The sequence below is a fragment of the Thamnophis elegans genome, chromosome 5, assembly GCF_009769535.1.
Source record: "Thamnophis elegans isolate rThaEle1 chromosome 5, rThaEle1.pri, whole genome shotgun sequence".
In the NCBI taxonomy this organism is placed as follows: Eukaryota; Metazoa; Chordata; class Lepidosauria; order Squamata; family Colubridae; genus Thamnophis; species Thamnophis elegans.
This window is the reverse complement of record NC_045545.1, coordinates 61,351,901-61,371,274: the sequence shown is the minus strand read 5'-3', so window position 1 is coordinate 61,371,274 and position 19,374 is coordinate 61,351,901. Positions and strand designations below refer to the sequence as shown.

At 41.3% G+C, this 19,374-nt stretch overlaps 1 protein-coding gene across 2 annotated transcripts; it reads right to left on the bottom strand.

The window, feature by feature from the left end:
• Positions 1-14,130: 14,130 nt before the first annotated feature.
• On the bottom strand, positions 14,131-19,291 carry DCLRE1B (DNA cross-link repair 1B). 2 transcript variants are annotated; one of them, XM_032218517.1, is made up of 5 exons: positions 19,043-19,291; positions 17,588-17,787; positions 17,223-17,388; positions 16,383-16,565; positions 14,131-15,988 (listed from the first exon to the last, which is right to left on the bottom strand). In XM_032218517.1, exons 2-5 carry the CDS (start codon positions 17,774-17,776, stop codon positions 14,859-14,861), a joined length of 1,668 nt encoding a protein of 555 aa, XP_032074408.1. In that variant the 5' UTR covers positions 17,777-17,787; positions 19,043-19,291; the 3' UTR covers positions 14,131-14,858. The 2 variants fall into 2 exon arrangements, with proteins under 2 accessions (XP_032074408.1, XP_032074409.1); XM_032218518.1 differs by lacking the exon at positions 17,588-17,787 and having other exon boundaries at positions 19,043-19,290.
• Positions 19,292-19,374: the final 83 nt, after the last annotated feature.

Genomic DNA, 19,374 nt, shown 5'->3' with positions numbered 1-19,374 from the left:
TAACACTGGGTTGATAGGATGCCAAATTCAAATAAATCATGAAGAATACCACCTGCATACCAAAATATGTAATGATATTTTCCTGCTGAAACCTGAGTTTTTATTTGGGGAGGGGGTCGACAAGACAGTAAAGCTTTGTGAGGATATTCCATGGACTGATGCTCTGTTTCTAAGATATAATGATAAGCCCATGGCTGTCACAATGCTCGGAAGAATTTCCTCACCTTCATTCTCATAACATGGCAAGTTGAACTTGCTAATGAATTTCAACTCTTAGGAAGAGGAAGGGGTATTTTGTATGTTTGCTGTCTTAATTAGAAAAAGATATAACATTTGGCGTAGAACTACTATGGTGAACAAAATCACCATCATAAACTGCATTACATTTCAATTGGAGGGACTCCTCCAGCGATTCAATCATTGTACATTATTACTTAAAACACACCAATGAGTACTCACTGTAGGCTTCCATTTAATGAACAATAGCAATACCACCTTTTTTTTACAGTGAAGTCTCAACTGCAGTGAAAGAAGAGGTGCTAAAGAACAGGTCAGAGCTACTTGCTGTTTGGTACTTCCATCTATGGATGACTTTTAACCTTGGACACAATACTTTTTGTTGAATCCTACCCACAGCACACAATTAATGTTAAAAGAAGAAAAAAACCCATATCTGTTCCGATCCAGCACCAAAGAATGCAGAATGTAAGAAGTCACTTGAAGCACAGAAGTTTTATTTCACAAAGGCAGATCAGCTTCAAAGATGACCACTAGTCAATTTTCCAAGATAGTTTTTTTTTATAGAAAAGTCTTGAAAGCATGCAAACAGACTCAGCCCCTAAGAATTCTTGAAGAATGCAGTTAGCCGGATGGACATAAGGGGGTGTTCAGTGGTTATGCACCTTGCTTGTGTTCTTTGCATTACAAATCAGGATGATGACCTCAGAATAAAGAGCCTTTTGTTTGTTAATGAGGAAACCTCCAGTGGGAAGGGGAAGTCATGTTGTCCGGTTGAGATTTCCTCTATTTGAGAAGACTGGTGCATTTTGTTAAGTTCAAAAAATGTGTCTTGCTAATTTTATCCTTGAGGTTAAATCTGTTTAAATTTTACCTTTCAACTTTCCTCTGGAATTTGGTTGAAAGGTCAGAGAAAGAGAGATGGTGGAAATGTTGAATGGTGGAAGGTTTGATTTCCTTTCTGCACTATGATTTAATTGTTGTTGCTTTTTATTTTAAGTTTTCACCCAAAAGAACTGGAAAATGACATGCTATATATAGGATACTATTATTAACTGATTTGTGCATGAAAGGAAAGAATATATACTTCCCTCTCATGTCACAGATGAAGAAAATATTCCGAGTGCACAAAATACAAACTTCAGATTTCTGATGCTTGTCCAAATAAATAAATAAATAACAACAACAGTAATAATAATAATTTATTAAACCTGTATTTCCCAAGTAAACCATTGTTTGTTCCAATGAGATTTTTTAAACAATACATTTAAATATTGCAAATGTTAAGAGATGTATGTACATGTGAATGTACACCTTTATTCAATATTTTACTGTACATAATTTAATCAAACTTGAAACATTGCTGCTTAAAAATTTAAAATTGCATAAATAAACATTTCATAATTGTTGAGTTAATTGCCTTTGTAGCAGAAGATGCATTATTTTCTATGTAGTATTGGTAAGTTAAGTCTATGATAATCATCTTAAGTTTCTTTGTTTCATCCTTATACAAGTTATGGGTGTTATGTTTAGCTAATTCTGGACTTAGTCAGACTTAGAAAATATTGAAAACAACAGTTCACATCAGTTTCCTTTACAGCTAAGTGGGGTAGACATGGTCTTCCTGTAATACAATGCTTATGCAAACAGCAGGAAAGCATGAAATTCTGACAACAGCAGTGGTTGGCCTAAAAACTGCAGATAGCAATGAAGCATTACAAGGCTTAATAGAAAAAAGGTACATTGTCACAGAAATTGTTGAATATTTTTTGTCTTGGAAATATAATATTTTTAAAACTGATTCCAATTCAGGCCTTTGTTTCTCCACATTGAATATTGAACCATAACAAAATTACGTGGAATTTTAAGTTCCAGGAAAAGCAATGGCTTAATAGGCACAGCTAAAAAATGTGAGTAACAAAACACAAAGAGGCTGTTGCAAAGCTGGTAATCCTATCACAGAATAAAAGAAGGGAGGGAGGTGAGGTCAAATAATGTAGAAAATAGGGCAATGAGATTTTTAAACGGCTGGAAACAGCTGCAGAAGTATATTGTGAATCAAAGATACTTAAAGGATAACTAATAAGGGATGTGATCAAAACATTACTTTTATTTTCTGAGAGACTTGCCACCATGAAAGAAGACAATTATATGATAAGGCTATATATCATAGTGTAGTAGTAACGATTACGATAAAACAATATGAAATGGTCTTCTGTTGCCTTTTTCTGGGATGTTCTTTTTGAGTCTGCATCCCTGATACCCTGGTCTCCTAATCAATTGCCAATCATATATGACTTTAGTAGACAATCTAGAATAAGAAGCATATAAGCAGAGGTGGGTTGCTACTGGTTCGCACCAGTTCAGGCGAACCAGCATAAATGCCAACAGCAACCCACCTTGCATATAAAAATGAAATACATATATATAATATTTATTCCATATATTTAGAATTGTCAAATGGACTAGTTGATAGCAGCAAGGAAATCTCTTTGCTGCCACCTAGTGTTTTCTTAATTTTCCTGCAGTCATTTAGTAATCATCCTGTTTTTGCGGCCCAGATCTCACCACTCTATTTAATATAGTGCTTATTGGAATGCCAAAGAGTGGGGTGAATATGTCTGGTCTTTATACGTGTATACTTTTAATACTAACTTTGTAGAAAAAAAAATTGTGTCATGAAGAGTTATAATCTTTGCTTTATTCATTGCTTTTAAAAACAATTAAGAGCTTAAAAAGCCAAGAGATGATGTTTTGCAATTGCTGACAAGGAAAGCTGTAGTACTTCTCAGTCCAGAAAACAAAGATGGGAATGAGGGGGGGAAAAAGGGAGAAAGAAATATTTTTCTCACAAAATAGTAGCACAATTTCAAATGCTCTTGTGGGCTAATAGATTGTTTGACCCTGATCTAAATTAGATAAAGGAACCTGCCTTGTTCCAGTTGCCTTTTAGAAAAGTGCAGTCCATTTCTGAACTAATAGGAGGCTAAAATTATGTATGTGGCTTAGGAAAAGTTAGGAAACTCTTCTGAGCTTGGCAAAATGTCATTCAGGGAACTTCATATTAATTACACCCAAATATTTTCAAGTGAGCCAAAATTTCTCCCTCCTTCCCTTCCCTCATATATAAGGAGACCTTACCCCTTGAACACATTTGAATAAAGATAATAGCAATAGCAATAGCAATAGCAGTAGACTTATATACCGCTTCATAGGCCTTTCAGGCCTCTCTAAGCGGTTTACAGAGAGTCAGCATATTGCCCCCAACAATCTGGGTCCTCATTTTACCCACCTCGGAAGGATGGAAGGCTGAGTCAACCCTGAGCCGGTGAGATTTGAACCGCTGACCTGCTGATCTAGCAGTAGCCTGCAGTGCTGCATTTAACCACTGCGCCACCTTGGCTCAGATAAGGATTATCTGTTTTCAGAGGAGCTCAGCCATTAGGTGTTTCTGTTTTAGACATGACTTTTAACTAGCAATTAAACATGGCTCATGCAGAAAAACAAAGCAGTTGGCTTCTTCTCACGATGAATTAATCCCTGGTATCTTTGCACTTACAGCAATCTAATCTAAAGATAAAGCAAAATTGGTTATCTCCAAGCAGAAACTTATTTAAAAAGATTAGAGCAGTCAGCCATAACGAAATGCAGGCAGTAGACAGGAGCTTTTGGGTTTAAGGAGCCTCTGATCCCCACCCCCCAACTCAATTTCTCATAGAACAATGTATCCAGATATTATTTGTTAACTCCAGAAGCCAATGATGCCCTCAGAATGAGGAGGAAAGATTTCTAGTTACAGTGGATTTTCTCCGTTAAACTCAAAAGAAAAAGAAATGCACTTTTAACAAATTTCAACACCCTTTAAATAGTGCTAGAGCTATGAAGTGAATGATTTTTTTTAAAGAACAAAACTGTAAAACAATTTGCTAAATTGAGAATTTGCTTAGGTGAAAATCCTCTGCTCCTCCATCAGAAAAAAATATCCAAATGCTGACAATGCAGCTTACTATCACTTTTCAAAGTGATCTAATTATAATATTATGATGAAGTGGAGAATGTAAATCATTGAAGCAACTTGAAGGCAAAGATATTACTTTTATTAAGTCTCAACTATTTAATCCAAACTTCTGGCTTAATTAAATACATACTAAGAGAAGAACAAATACTTTGGAGAAAAAAATGAAATAAGTTGCAGAAGCAGAGCTTGTTCTGAAAGTAACTCAACAGATATAAATCACCTCTCAAATATGCAATGCACTGTAACATATTAAAATGGAAATATAGTTAAGAATAAAAGAGAGCAACAAAATCACAATCAAATAACAATAGATGCTTGACAAGGAAGTCCTAAGATAGCAAACCAAAATGTGGTAAGTTTCAAATAATACTGCTGTGTTATTGCAGGAAGTAAAATATTCACACCCACTGTCATATACTAAGAAACAGTTGCACTGGTCAGGTTTTGTGTGTTATATCAAAATAACCAGTCATTTATTGAAGAATTTTTCTTAGAACTTTTCATAAGACAAACATTTTACAACTTGGCATAATGTGTGTGTATGTGTGTGTGTGTTCCATTTGTGCTGATAAATAAATAAAGGGAGACTAGTATAGATCTATTTCAAGCTATTTAGCTGTCATCAGCTAGCCATACCCTTACTTGGATTCAAACCTGGGCTGTTTTTACATGTTAGGCAGTTGTATTAGCCTCCAAGTCACAAGCTCTCCTCCCATATCAACTGAGCCAAGGAAATGATTAAGTGTTATGTCAAAGCACCTGGTACGCGTGTGTAAGCGTGTGTGTGTATCTATCTATCTATATCTATCTATGTATCATATATATATATATATGTATGTATGTATGTATGTATGTATGTATGTATGTATGTATGTTATGCATTCACATAATTTAAGAAATAGTTAAATAATACTAATTGCCAACCAGAACTCTGAACCACTTTTTCTTCTTTGTATTCTGAAAATGGTCTATTTAATCTGCTCTTTGCTATTGTTAAATAGCAGGTAGTTTTTATCCATAAGATTCCTTTTCATGCCATGATTAATGACTTTCATTAATGACTTTTCAAAGATGAAAACTCTTAAAAATCCAGACATGGGATGTTTGAATCCTTGTAAACACTTTTTTAAAAAAATTAATCAATGTTGATTTCATAGTATGGTGGTTTTTTTAAAAGAAATACATTTTAAAGTTTAACCCCTGTACTCAAATACAAGGCCTGAGGATGTATACACTTGCAGTTTTCCTGTTAGTTTTATTACTTTATGAAATCTCTGGGAGACATTTGTTCAACCACTTAATCATCAGATGAGAATCACTCAGCTTCTTCTGCAAAGACCAAAAAAGATTAAAAAAAATGTTTGTAATTGTTGCTTTTAAAAATTCCAGGTTAATTGTCATGATCTTTTTACAAATATTATTTAAAATTTTGTTTCTGCAGTTATTTGGTCTTTAAAATGAAATTGAATCCAATAGATGTCAGCGTTCCAAGTATCATGTAGAATTAAATCAGAGTCCAAGGCAAAACGATCCTTAAAGTTCCAATTTAATAAAGCAGACATCTTAGCACATCTGTGTTAATCCCAATTTTGGAAATGACATCAGAATTCCACCAAGTTAAAAGTTCATGATCTTGTCCCCACACCCACAATCCATCACATGGTCCAATCTCCTTCTTCCACGCTGGCATCTCCCCCCAGCTGCTTCCGCTCAGGTGTAAAAGTGCGGAGACAAAAGATGACCTTGGCTTCTAGTAAAGAATGAAAATACATTCCACAATCCTACTCCTATCTATTCCCCCCTCCCATCGACAATACTAATGAAACAGCATATTGAAATAAGAGACAGTGTGGCAAGCCAAGATTCTAAAAGGAATATAATTGCAGGCCTGACAATAGATAGTGGTTAACTTTCTTAAAAAAATATATCATCTCATTCCCAGCAGAAGCTTTTCCCCAACACTCTGCCTGAGTTTTATGGGCTGCTTTTCCAACACCACTACCCCAGGCTGCATTTCATTTTTTCAACTTTATAATTTCACTCTCAACTTGTTATGTTTATTTGCTTCATTACAAAATTAGCAGATAACCAAGGTGAGCTCTTGCAACACCTATCCCATTCTGACAAACATACTGTAGGAAACATACAGCCGTAATTTACTGAGACTGCTGAGAAATAGCAAAACTGAGTAAGCCAGTAAACCACATCCCTTCGTGCTCTGATATCTACTTCATGGTGTAATCAGGCAGCCGCAGGGCCCACCTGGGCTGAAATGGGAGCTTTCATTTGCAGTGTGGTTGTCATCTTGAAAGCAGTGATTAGTTTAATATCATTGCCAATTACGTAAGGGATATATCATATTCTAAGGCGTGGTGTGCTGGGAAAGTACTACATGTACTAGAAAAACAAGCAGTCACAAGCAGCCCCAGACATGTTACTATCACTTGTTTTTTTATGATCCTTTCCTCCCCTCTTCTCCTTGGTCTGAAACAGCATATTATAGGATTTTAAAATATATATATATTATTTTGTCCTCTTGTTTTAAGGATGTCGACTGGAAACTCAGTAACCTTGCCAAATGGTTTCTGGCCAAAAACTATTTTATAATTTAGCAGTGACAAAATTTTGAGAAATTATTTTTCCAACTATGACAGGAAACAGGCACTTCATCGGCAGTTACACTAATCCTGGCAGGAAATAAATAATTAACACATCTAACCATCTTGCCCAACAGCTTCTCCCTGGGAAATATTTTCATTTATTAGTGAACATTCATACTGTGTTCCATTTGGCTAAAACTGTAACAGGAACACTATGGCTGAAAATAACTGCTGTGGATGTCACTTCCACTTTCTCTCTTAATTTCATCAGCTTATTAGCCTGACGAAAGGCTAAATCACATTCAAAAACTAAATAACTTCACGCAGAAACCAACACTCTTAGCCACTGTTTCTAAGCCATGGCAACTTTAAGATGTCTGTACTTCTTAAGCTGGCTGGGAAATTCTGGGAGCTGAAGTCCACACAAGTTGAATCCATGGTTGAGAAAGACTGCACTGGTCCAACAGTGCCAAATAGCAATAGTAATAGCACTTATATACCACTTCATAGTGCTTGACAGTTCTCTCTCTGAACTTTACAGTCAGCATATTGCCTCCAAAAGTCTGTGTCCTCATTTTACCGACCGCGGAAGGATGAAAAGATGAGTCAGACTTGAGATGGTGAGGCTCAAACTGCTTGCAGTCGGCAGAATTAGCCTGCCGTAATGCATTCTAACCACTGTGCCATCATGGCTCTTAACTACTTTCTCATTTCATGTCAGTGTCTTTGGCCTAAAAAAAATCCTAGTTTTTCATCTCATTACCTTCAATGTTTTTTTTAACCTTAGATTAGAGCTGTAAGGTACAGAAGGCAATATAAGGAGAGCAGGCTGGAGCTCAGCTCCTGACTTCCAGTGTGTGTGTGGGAAAACAGTAGTGATGCATGGATCACAATCAATGGCTTAATTTGGGAGTCTCTTTTTTTTTTTTTCCAGAATTCTATGGATGAGAGTGGTTTTTTTGCTTCCACTTTAAAAAAGTCTTGAAATTACCATTTTCTAACTGAATTTGGGCCAAAAAGGACCCTCAAAGGTCTTGAGAATTGAATGAGTTTAAGGGGACAGAGGGTTCATATTTTCACTATTATTATTGGAATGAAATGTGCAATTTCCTGCCAACATTTGGGAATTCAGTCTTAGATCTAGAAGCAAAAATTTGCTCGTGAAACCTTTCCTTGGGAATTAACGGAGGCAGGAAAAGCCAGAAACAGCAACTAGCTGTAGGTCTTGAATAACACGTAATAAAAGAACTGCCTACAATCCTTAGCCACCTCATACTTAATTTCACTCAAAACATTCACTGAAATCCTTTTTGAACATGTTTCAGTTTGCTTTGCACTATAACCTGTTTTTAAAAATGTAGTTTTCAGCCCAGTCCAATCCTGTTCCATTGAAATAAACATGTCACGTTCTGAGCGTGCTCAATAAAGTTGTGTTTAAGCGGGAGTTATTCGACAGCTGATTGGCTTACCATATGACAGCTCCGAGTATAAAAACAGAGCTGTCAGATGAGAAGCTGCTGTTCCTGTCTGAAGCCTGTTCCACACTGTTAGCTTGTTACATTGAGGAATAAACTCGCTAGCCTCTTTATTCCTGTCTCCGCCTCCATCATTCCGGCCATAGCCCACAGTCCTAGTACACAATACTGGCGACGAGGGTGGGATTGCTGAACTGAGGCGCGAGTTAGTTGGTCACTACCGCTGAAGTCACTAGCTAAAATCACTTAGGAACTGAGCTTCTCTGGCGCGACGAGACGTCGCTACCAAGCTGACAGGAATGGCCACCTTAATGTTCACGCCATTCAGCCAGGGCTCTGAGACATGGGAGTCCTATACGGCCTGTTTTGAATGTTTTCTGGTCGCACACGACCTCACCGAGTTGACAGATGAGCGGAAATGTGTGTTCTTCCTGTCAGTATGTGGATCTGATGTGTTCCACACAGCCAGGGTTCTCACAGCCCCCGATCCCATAAAGGCGGTTCCATGGCAGACGCTGATGGCCAAGCTGAAGAGCCATTATGCCCCATCGCCATCCAAAATTGCCCGTCGGCACGCTTTCCATCAGCGGAACCAGAATGAAGGAGAATCCGTCAATAACTATGTAGCCGCGCTGAGATCAGCAGCCCTTCATTGCGAGTTTAGGGACCTCGACGAAGCCCTTCTCGACCGTTTGGTCTGCGGCATTCGTAATCTAAGCCTTCAGAGACACCTTCTGGCAAAGGCTGACCTGTCTTTTCAATCCGCATTTGATGAAGCTCGTGCCGCTGAACTGGCTGCGTCTTCCCTAGCCGCTATCACTCAAAGCCAGGCCGTTGCGGCACCTCATCCCTCAGGGACTTTAAACATGGCTGCCGCTCCCCAAGGGGGGAAGAGCGAAGATTCAGACCCCGAGGGGTGGAGGACATTAACTGCCTTCATGAGGCGAACAAAGAGAGCTTCCCAAGAAGCAGAGGCGACCCTAAATCTGCATGTAGTGGGTGCGGAGGCAACCACGAAAGAGCTGAGTGCAGATTTAGGCAAGCCCTCTGCCAGCGTTGCGGCAGAAAGGGCCACATTGCCAGAGTGTGCCGGGCCGCCCAACCCATGTCCCTTCAGGGGCCCCAGGCTGACAGGTCACGGCAATTCCACGGCAGGCAAGATGGTCCCAAGAAGCCGAGAGTGGATTGCCATGCCATTATATGGAAGCCAACTCACTGTGACCTGATCAACTGGCAATCCTGCCACAGCCTCCACAAGAAGATTCAACTAACCGTCCACATTGAAGGCAGCCCTTGCCAGATGGAGTTAGATACCGGCTCCGCTACTTCTCTTGTGTCTTGGTGCACCATAAAAAGACTCATTCCACATCTCACTAAGCGCTGTCTGCAGAGTTGCAATTTGGCTCTTGGAGACTATCAAGGCAATCTGATTCTTATGATCAGCACTAGCAAGTTTAAAGTGCAGTTCAAGGGGTTTGAAGGCCGGCTGCCGCTCATCATTGTGGAGGGAAAGCTTCCCAGTCTGCTTGGCCTGGACTGGTTTGAGTCTCTTAGTCTGCAGATCAGTGGCATCCATCACCTTGGGAACTCTGATCTGGACTGCCTTGTTAACGAGTTCCCTGCCGTGTTCGATGGCCAGCTGGGCCACTACACTGGCACACTGGTGTCGTTCAACCTTGACCCGTCCGTACCGCCCGTACAAATGAAGCCTCGGAGGGTGCCCATTGCTCTCAAACCAAAAGTGGACGCTGAGCTCGACAAGCTCGTGGCGCAAGGGGTCCTGGAGCCGGTGGACCATGCGCGTTGGGAAACCTCCATTGTCTTGCCCATCAAGCCGGATGGCAGCGTCAGGATCTGCGCTGACTACTGCTGATCCATCAACCGTGCCCTGCCAGCCAACGCCTAACCGGTGCCAGTGGTCCAACACCTGCTCCACGCCTTGGGCAAAGGCTCCATCTTCGCTAAACTGGACCTCGCCCAAGCCTACCAGCAGCTGGTAGTTGATGATGCCGTGGCTGAGGCTCAAACCATCATCACACACCGGGGCCCCTTCAAGTACCGCTGGTTACAATTTGGGGTCAGCATCGCCCCAGGACTATTTCAAAGCTTGATGGAGCGGTTGCTCCACAGACTTCGAGGCATCGTCCCGTACTTTGACAACATCCTCATCTCTGCATCCACCCACGAAGAGCTCATGACACGGCTACGGGCTGTCCTGCACCGTTTCCAGCAAGTTGGCCTCAAGGTCAAGAGAGACAAATGCCAAGTCGCCGTCCGCGAGGTGGAATTCCTGGGGTTCCTGGTCGATGCCCAAGGTATCCACCCGACTGCAGCCAAAACCAAAGCCATTGTGGAGGCCCCTCCTCCGAAAAACAGAGCTGAGTTACAGGCCTTTTTAGGCCTCCTGAACTTTTATGCAGTTTTCCTGCCCCACAAAGCCTCCGTGGCCGAGCCGTTCCACCGACTCTTGGACACTAATGCACCCTGGCTATGGGGCCGCCGGGAAGCTGCCGCCTTCCGAGCTGTCAAGCACTTGCTAGTTTCCAACGCTGTGCTTGCACAGTATAGCGAACATTTGCCTCTTGTTCTTGCCTGTGACGCTTCCCCCTACGCGGTTAGCGCTGTCCTGTGCCACCAGCTGCCCAGCGGCGCGGAGGTTCCGGTGGCATTTTTCTCCCGCACCCTTTCCTCTGCTGAACGGAACTACGCGCAAATTGACAAAGAGGCCCTCGCCATTGTGGCCGGGGTGCACTGGCTCCATCACTACGTCTACGGCCGTCAGTTCTTCATTGTCACTGACCACAAGCCGGTCCTCGGGTTGCTGGCTGGTGACCGGCAGGCTCCGCAGGTCATGTCCCCTCGCATGACCCGCTGGTCTGTCTTCCTTGCTGCCTATGACTATGTTCTGAACCACCGTCCCGGCAAACAGATCACCCACGCAGATGCCCTCAGCCGGTGCCCCAAGCCCAAGGCCCTGGATGACCCTGCTGCTGCCTCCCCTGTGTTCCTGGTGGACGACCACAACCTGCCGGTCACAGCTGTTGACATCGCCCGATTGTCTGCAAAGGATCAGGTAATTTCCCGGGTCTTAGATTGGGTTAGACGGGGGCGGCCCAAGGGCACTGTAGGGCCTGAGTTCCTCCCTTACAAAACGCGGCTTACGGAACTCTCCGTGCAACGCAATTGCCTCTTATGGGGCCATCGCGTTGTTGTTCGGGTCTCACTGAGGACTACTGTCTTGGGGCAGCTGCATAGCGCTCATCCCGGCATTGTTTGGATGAAAGCGCTTGGGCGTAGTTATGTTTGGTGGCCTAACCTAGATCAGGACATCTCTGCCCACATTGCTCCGTCAAGCCTTCGCCAAAATGGGGCACCTGAGTTGGCAAGAGCGCATCGACGCTTTCCTGTTGGCACATAATGCCACTCCATCCCGAGTCCAACACTAGCCCCGTCTTAATGGGTCGCCGCATCAGGACCCCACTTGACTGTTTACATCCCAACTATGCTTCCCCAACACCTGTTGACTCACATGGGGGTGCCTGTTCCTTCACCACGGGGGAGGTGGTGTATGCCAGGAACTATATAGGGCATCTTTTGTGGCTACCGGGCATTGTGACTGACCAGACCAGACCCTGTTCCTACAGGGTGAAGCTGGACGACAGGAGGAACTGGAAGCGCCATTGAGACCAGTTGCGGACCAGGAGAAGCCAACTGACCGACCAGCCTGTCCTGCACCCGAGGGAGGACAGCGCAGAGCCCCGAAACGCAGCTGCCGTGACCGGTTGGGAAGTCGATGCCAAAGTCCGAAGTGGCGACTTACCTGGTGGACCAGTCCTGGTTGCCTCTGCGGCCCGTGCAGTTGCCATCCTGCGAAGCAGAGTCCTCGGAAGATCGGCCATCATCCCCAGGCGGCGACAGAGGGCCTCGCTCATCCAGCCGCATTAGGCAGCATCCGGCCTACCTACAGGACTACACTTGCACAAGCATAGGGTGGAGGAGTGTCATGTTCTGAGCATGCTCAATAAAGTTGTGTTTAAGCGGGAGTTATTCGACAGCTGATTGGCTTACCATCTGACAGCTCCGAATATAAAAAAGGAGCTGTCAGATGAGAAGCCGCTGTTCCTGTCTGAAGCCGGTTCCACACTGTTAGCTTGTTACATTGAGGAATAAACTCGTTAGCCTCTTTATTCCTGTCTCCGCCTCCGCCATAGCCCAGGGTCCTAGTACACAATAAAACGGAAATGATATATACAAGCAACGGACTCAAACAGGGATAAACTGGAACTGATTCAGAATGTAGATCCATCCCTCTCACCAGTCCAAGCAGTTAGAATGATGGCAGAATAGCCACTGTTACTATTCTTAGCCTTGTAGCTCTGCCATGAGCATGTATAAAAACCAACAGAATTTAATGGTGCTCACTGCAAAACCAGTTGTTCATGTCCCTTATGTACTGTGACCTGGATACATTTTACTGACCTAAATTCTGACATTGATCAGTTCTAATATATTTGTTGTTGTTAGTTTCAAAGTCATTTCTTACCCATCGCAACCCCATGGGTGTTCCTCCAGGCCTTCCTGTTCTCTATCATTCTTTGGAGTCTATTTAAACTCACGCCTACTGCTTCAGTGACTCCATCCAGCCACCTCATTCTTTGTCGTCCCCTCCTTCTTTTGCTCTCAATCTTTCCCAGCATTAGGCTCTTCTCCAGTGAGTCCTTCTCTCATTAGGTGGCCAAAGCATTTGAGTTTCATCTTCGGGATCTGGCTTTCTAAAGAGCAGTCAGGGTTGATCCCCTTTAGGACTGACCGGTTTGATCCCCTTGCAGTCCAAGGGATTCACAGGAGTCTTCTCCAGCACCATAGTTCAAAGGCCTCAATTTTTTGGCACTCCTAATCAATTTAGGATAATACTGTATATGATCAATCAATGCATTATTTCTCTTTTGTTATCTGAAAGCAGATCCACAAATCATTTGCATATAACTCAAGAAAATTTAGCAACAACTATCTCATCAAATTGTAGTCCACAATTAATGTAACTTTATTAGATGATTAAAAAAAAACACCTGCCCTCTGTATGGCAAGGATGTCAAATTCAAGGCCCAGGGGTCAAATCCGGGGGTGCTTAGATCTGACTCACGGGGCCACCCTAGAAATGATGAAAGACTGGTCCGCGGTACCACTCTGCCAGCAGACAGTTGCAGGAGGCCATTGCAGCCAAAAACGGAGTTCGCGAGGACCGTGTATGGCTCTCCCAAAGTCCATTTTTACTGAAAGAGGATTGCAGGAGGCTGTCGCAGCTAAAAATGGGAGTTCAGAAGCCCGTTTTCACTGGCAAGTGCTTGGGGCTGCCACAAGTTCCCCCAACATGAATGATGTTGAGCTGGACACGCACGCCCTAGCTCCTGAGGTCAAACACAATCCTGGTGCAGCCCACAATGAAATCGAGTTTGACACCCCTGCTGTACGAATAAATCTGTGGGTTCATATTTTATCTCCGGTGGCAGCACCATCTGAGAAGTTATTATAGCTACAGTATAAGATTGTACAAATTAATATGTTGCTTTAATATTTAAAAGCACACCTAGAGATTTGGGAAACTGGCACAAGTCAGCACTGACCTAACAAATATTCATTAAATGGATAAACACTTTTTCAATTTCAATTTGATTTAATGCAGTTGAAAACAAGTACAGATAATAGATGAATAAAATTTAGAAAAGAGTTTAAGGACTTTTGTAAAATAACTAGTATCTAATATATAAAATATAAAATTCAGGATGTAGCCTATATTAAATAATATAAACACTGAATTATAAATATGGTATCAAAAATTGGATCAGAGTAAAAAATCTATTAATATCAACAAAAGTAGTAAATATTTTAAATTTAAATGAATTACAGTAAAACCTTGGCAATTTAACATTAATTTAACATTTAAATACCACCGATGCATTATAAATCTTTTAATTCAGAGGCAGTTTTTTCATAAGTAGTCAGCTTGATTAAGTCTCCTGCTTGCTTCCTTTTTTTAAAAAAACCAAGAAAATAATTAGTTCTCATTTTAAAATTTTATTAGGAAAAATATAAATATATCCCTGACAAACCATATTCTTTTCTCAGGAATATTGTAAATTCACAGGAAAGATCAGTAGTGAATAACTTATGAAAAGACAGATTGTCCCTCAGTTAAAAAAACAATCCCAATTATGCCAGCAAACATATATATCTATAGATATATATATCTATGATCTATCAGCTAAATTAATATCAATAAGCATCCCCAAAAGATAGAAGAAAATCTAAAAAGGGAATAGAGACAAGCTGTTAATATTAAAGATTCATTTTTTACCAAAATGAATTACTTATCAAACAGGATCTGTTTTAATGAGTAACTGAAGCAGGTGGGGGAAGGACGCAGATATGCCTCACTTGAAAATCAGATTATTATTCTGTAGCTACCCTTTTTTGGCACTTGATCAGACATTTTGCTTTTTCCTGTAAGTTCTTGTCCAGAATGCAAGTTTATATTAACTCTATGCTTCTTGATACTCTTCTTCTTTTTATGTAGTTTTCTACTTGCAAATCGAAGTTTTTGAGGGAGTTTCGCTTTGAGCTATTTAATGGAGATAAATCATATTCCCGAGAAAGGTTTTTTAAAACATGTTGATTGGCCACTCTGTGAATTTGATCAGTCTGCGATGCTGTTGAGAAGACATCATTGTCCATGGCTGGTTGAGGAAGACAGTCACTCTTCTCACAGGAAGAAGGAACTCTTTCTAGTGTTGAGATTGTATCCTTTCTGTCATTGGAGAAAGTGCATGTGCATGCTAATGTTACAGCTATGTGACACGTTTTACATTCATTGTCAGCATTGTCTTTCAGCTGATGTTTGGTGGAAAACATGTTTTCTGACTCTACCACAGTAAGTACTCTGTCATTCTCAAGGTTTGATGGTTCTATTATTGTTTCTTCCTGTTCCTCTTCACACTGTGGAAACTGAGCACACTGTTCTTGTCTAGAATAAGGCACAGTTCCGTTTGTGGATTCTGGGCAGCACTGCTCAGAAATTTCTGTTTCAGGGAAATATTCATTCTGTTCAGTACATTTTTCAGGAGAGTCAAAGCAAACTCCCCTTGGAGCATGGTGAGAGATTGACAACTTGAGTAGTTTTATCGGCCTTTCTTTCTTCTTGTTTTTCATGGCTTGTTTAACTGATTCTGGAATTTTAGATTCCAGAAGTGAATAGTTTTCAGAGCTCAAGTATTGTTGAAAATATACTTGACATAGATCATTCTTCACTACAGGAATAATGGAACAGGGCTTTAGCCAAGCTACAAATTCTAATAGTTCTTGGAAAGATGAGTGGTCAGAATAAGGAACAACATGCATATTAGGGTGACTGATTTTCACTGGTCTGCTGGTAGGGAGAATAGCTATGGTTGGATGACTCCGATTCCAGTTGGTTATTGTTTCTTTGCAGATTTCTGAAAAATCCACAGCATGAATCCATCCAGCTCCTTTTTCAGAAGTGAAAACATCCTCAATCTCCAACAGCTGCAAAAGCTCCAACTTCTGGTGACTCACCACAATCCATGTATGAAATTCTTGGGCCAGTTCCACCAAAAGTGACTCCTTTCCCAAGCTATATGTACCTAAAAGATGACAAATACCTGTTAGCATTTCAAAAGCCAGGTGGCCTAACATTAATCTTCAGAATGGAATGTATTTAACTATTGAAATAATTGTGGCTTAGCAATGTTTCAAAAACCTGAAACATTACACCTTCCCTTGGTGGAGTCCTTCTCCAGTGTCTAAAGAATCACCAGGCAATCTTATACAACTGTGTTTTTCCAGTGTGTGTGTGTGCATGTGTGTGTGTACACATACATACATACATACATACATACATACATACATACATACATACACCATCTTCCACATAGATGAGGTCAATTTTCACACTTAAACATAAGGGTTCTCATATCAGTTAACAAGCTCCATGACTTCTTTCCATTCAATTAGGTCTGAAAAATTAGAACTTCTTACCGATCTTCACCCGATGATCAGGATGGTCCCTAATCAGCTTTTTAATTTGCTCAGTGGCCTGTTCCCGGGATGGCAAGATAGTATTAGGGCGACAGTTAGTATTATCCAGATAGAGGCAATTGATAAGCTTTGAGTTCCTTAGAACTGGATCTTGCTGCATGTTAGGAGCATAACGAAAATCACCTGGTAAGGCACAAATATAATGGGACTGTCAGGGGGAAATGTTCCTGGAAGCAAAATCCCAAATTAATTAAGAATGAATATCTTTAGTTACTCTACAAGGAAGCAATCTTACTAAAGCATTTTCCTGCTTCCTTTATAAGGAAGCAATCTTCTAAAGCATTTTTCAATGTGAAATTCATATTTCATTGAGTCTTGCAAAATTACTGGTAATAGTTTACAGCTAACTACTGAATGTGTATTGATACAAAGTAGGTTTAAAATTTCTTCTACATCCAGGCCTGAACCTCAGACATTATACCGTATCATTCTGCTGTTAAAGAAACCAGAGGCCATACTTTTAGAGCTTGCTTTTACAGGTAGCATCACAGAGCAAAAAACAAAAAAAGCAGCTGAGAACACATGATTGTCATGATTCAGACAAACTTATACTACAAGGAGAAATCATGTAGATTCCATGGAACTATCAAGGATAAAACCACAGCTACACCGACACTAGCAGAGGCAAGCTGCTGTACAAGCAAACTACCAAGCTTGAGCACAACAAGGACTTCATAGTTCAACAGTTGGCAACATATATTCTCTTCTATTGGAAGGGCAATCATAGTTGCAATCTAAAATGTATTTTACCCCTTTCTCAAAAAACAAGGAAGTTCATACCTGTGTAGAGGATGACACCAAAGTACCCTTCAAAAAGGAACATGACAGATCCAGGGCAATGGTTAGCATCTATCAAGGTTACTGTCATGGTCTCTTTGCCAATATCATCCAAAGCCACAACATGGCTAGCTCCCACTTCCAAAGGACGGATCAATTGCTTAGCTACCTAGAATCCAAACAAAGACATAGTAGAATCAATGTGAGACTTTGCCAAAAAGATAAGAAAATGAATAGTCTTCTAAATGATACTGAACTACGTATTCCAGCATTATGAACACTAGAAAGGTTTGTCAGAATGTGTATTTCAGCACCACCAGGAGAACAAAAGCTAACAAACATTAGAACAATTACATATACTTAAGTACCTTCAGCCTGAGATGTAGAATTTGACCTGTAACAGGCGAGCAATAAACAGGTTGGTTCCAGGTGCTGGAAAGCCCCACAGTGTGATCACTGTGCATATGAGAAAGAAAGAACAAGCGAGCCTGCCTAGCTTTCCTGATATTCCAAAAATCTACTGCAATGGGTGTGCCTGCAATCAGAGTCCCATTCATCACTTCAGCTCCTATAAAAACAATGAATTTGAATATTTAAAAAAAAACTCAGAAAAGTTAAGATGAACTCATGTATCAATAAAATTCCAAACTTATAAAAAAGGGGATATGTGGGAATACTGATATCCAAAATGATATCCACTGGCAGCAAGAATTTTATTTAGCTTAAGGTAATGTAGCAATATAGTATAATATGCTGTTTTACTTACTTAGCACTTGTGATTTCAATTACTGTGTTTCATGACACATTTGCAGATTGACACAAGGGCTGTATCTGTGCAATACATACCAGATGTTCCCCACTTATTCCAGATGCCTATTGTTACATAAACTCTACAATTATTTGTAGTTTATTACTGGAATGCAAGGGACATGGTGGCTCAGTGGCTAAGACGCTAAGCTTGTCAATCAGAAAGGTCAGCAGTTCAGTGGTTCGAATCCCTAGTGGCCCATAATGGAGTGAACTCCCGTTACTTGTCCCAGCTTCTGCCAACCTAGCAGTTCAAAAGCACGTAAAAATGCAAGTAGAAAAATAGGAACCACCTTTGGTGGGAAGGTAAAAGCGTTTTGTGTGCCTTCAGCATTTAGTCATGCCGGCTGCCACATGACCACAGAGATGGCTTCAGACAGCGCTTGCTCTTCGGCTTTGTAACGGAGATGAGCACCGCCCCCTAGAGTCAGTAACAACTAGCACACATGTGCGAGGGGAATCTTTACTTTTACTCTACTGGAATGCAATGTAATAACTGTGGACCCTGCAACATTGTTTGTGTGCATATGCCTTCAAGTCAGACTTAACTCCAGACAACTGTCTGAAATAGTTCTGCAGTTTTCTTGGCAAGGTTTTTCAGAAGTGGTTGGTCCTTGTCTCCTTCCTAGAGCTAGAGAAGGTGACTGGCCCAGGCTTCCTGCCTAAGGTGGCACCGAAACTCACTATCACCTAATGCTCATCTTAAACGAAACGAAACGAAACTTCTCCCTACAGCATTCTTCTTCTATGAATTATTAGTAGTCTTTGAAATGAAATCCAGGAAATCCCCAAGTTGTTCTTTTTAATGAAAAATGACCTAAATGTCGTGTGAAAGCGAAATCTTATGACATTTTAGCATTCCAGTTAAAGAGATTTAGAGAAGGTGGTCCAGCGCAGAAAACGGTCCGGCACTTTACAACTACTGTTTCATGATTCAGTGGGCAAAGAAGTTGTTCGGGAGCCCAATTCACCCTCGTCCCTCCCCGAAATCATTTTGCAGAGAATAGAAAACTTACTGTGGTCTGTCGTAGGCTTGTAGCACAGGAAAGAGAAGGCAGCAGAAATGGATGGTTCGGGAAGCGTCCCAATCGGGGGAATGAGAGATCTCTTTCGATCTTGTCACTTTTCAACTATATTTCACATGGACTGCTAATTCTTCCCGCCAGCGAATGGAAGAATTCAAACACCCACTCACCCGTAAGCCATCAGGACAAACGAGCATGCGCGGTGCTTTCCAGGAGAAGGGGAAAAAAATGGTCAAGCCGCCGGCTTGAGAAAGCGAACCAAGACGCTTAAGCGCATGCCCATTATCGACCTGCCGGGAAGCTCATGCGCAGTATAGTCATAA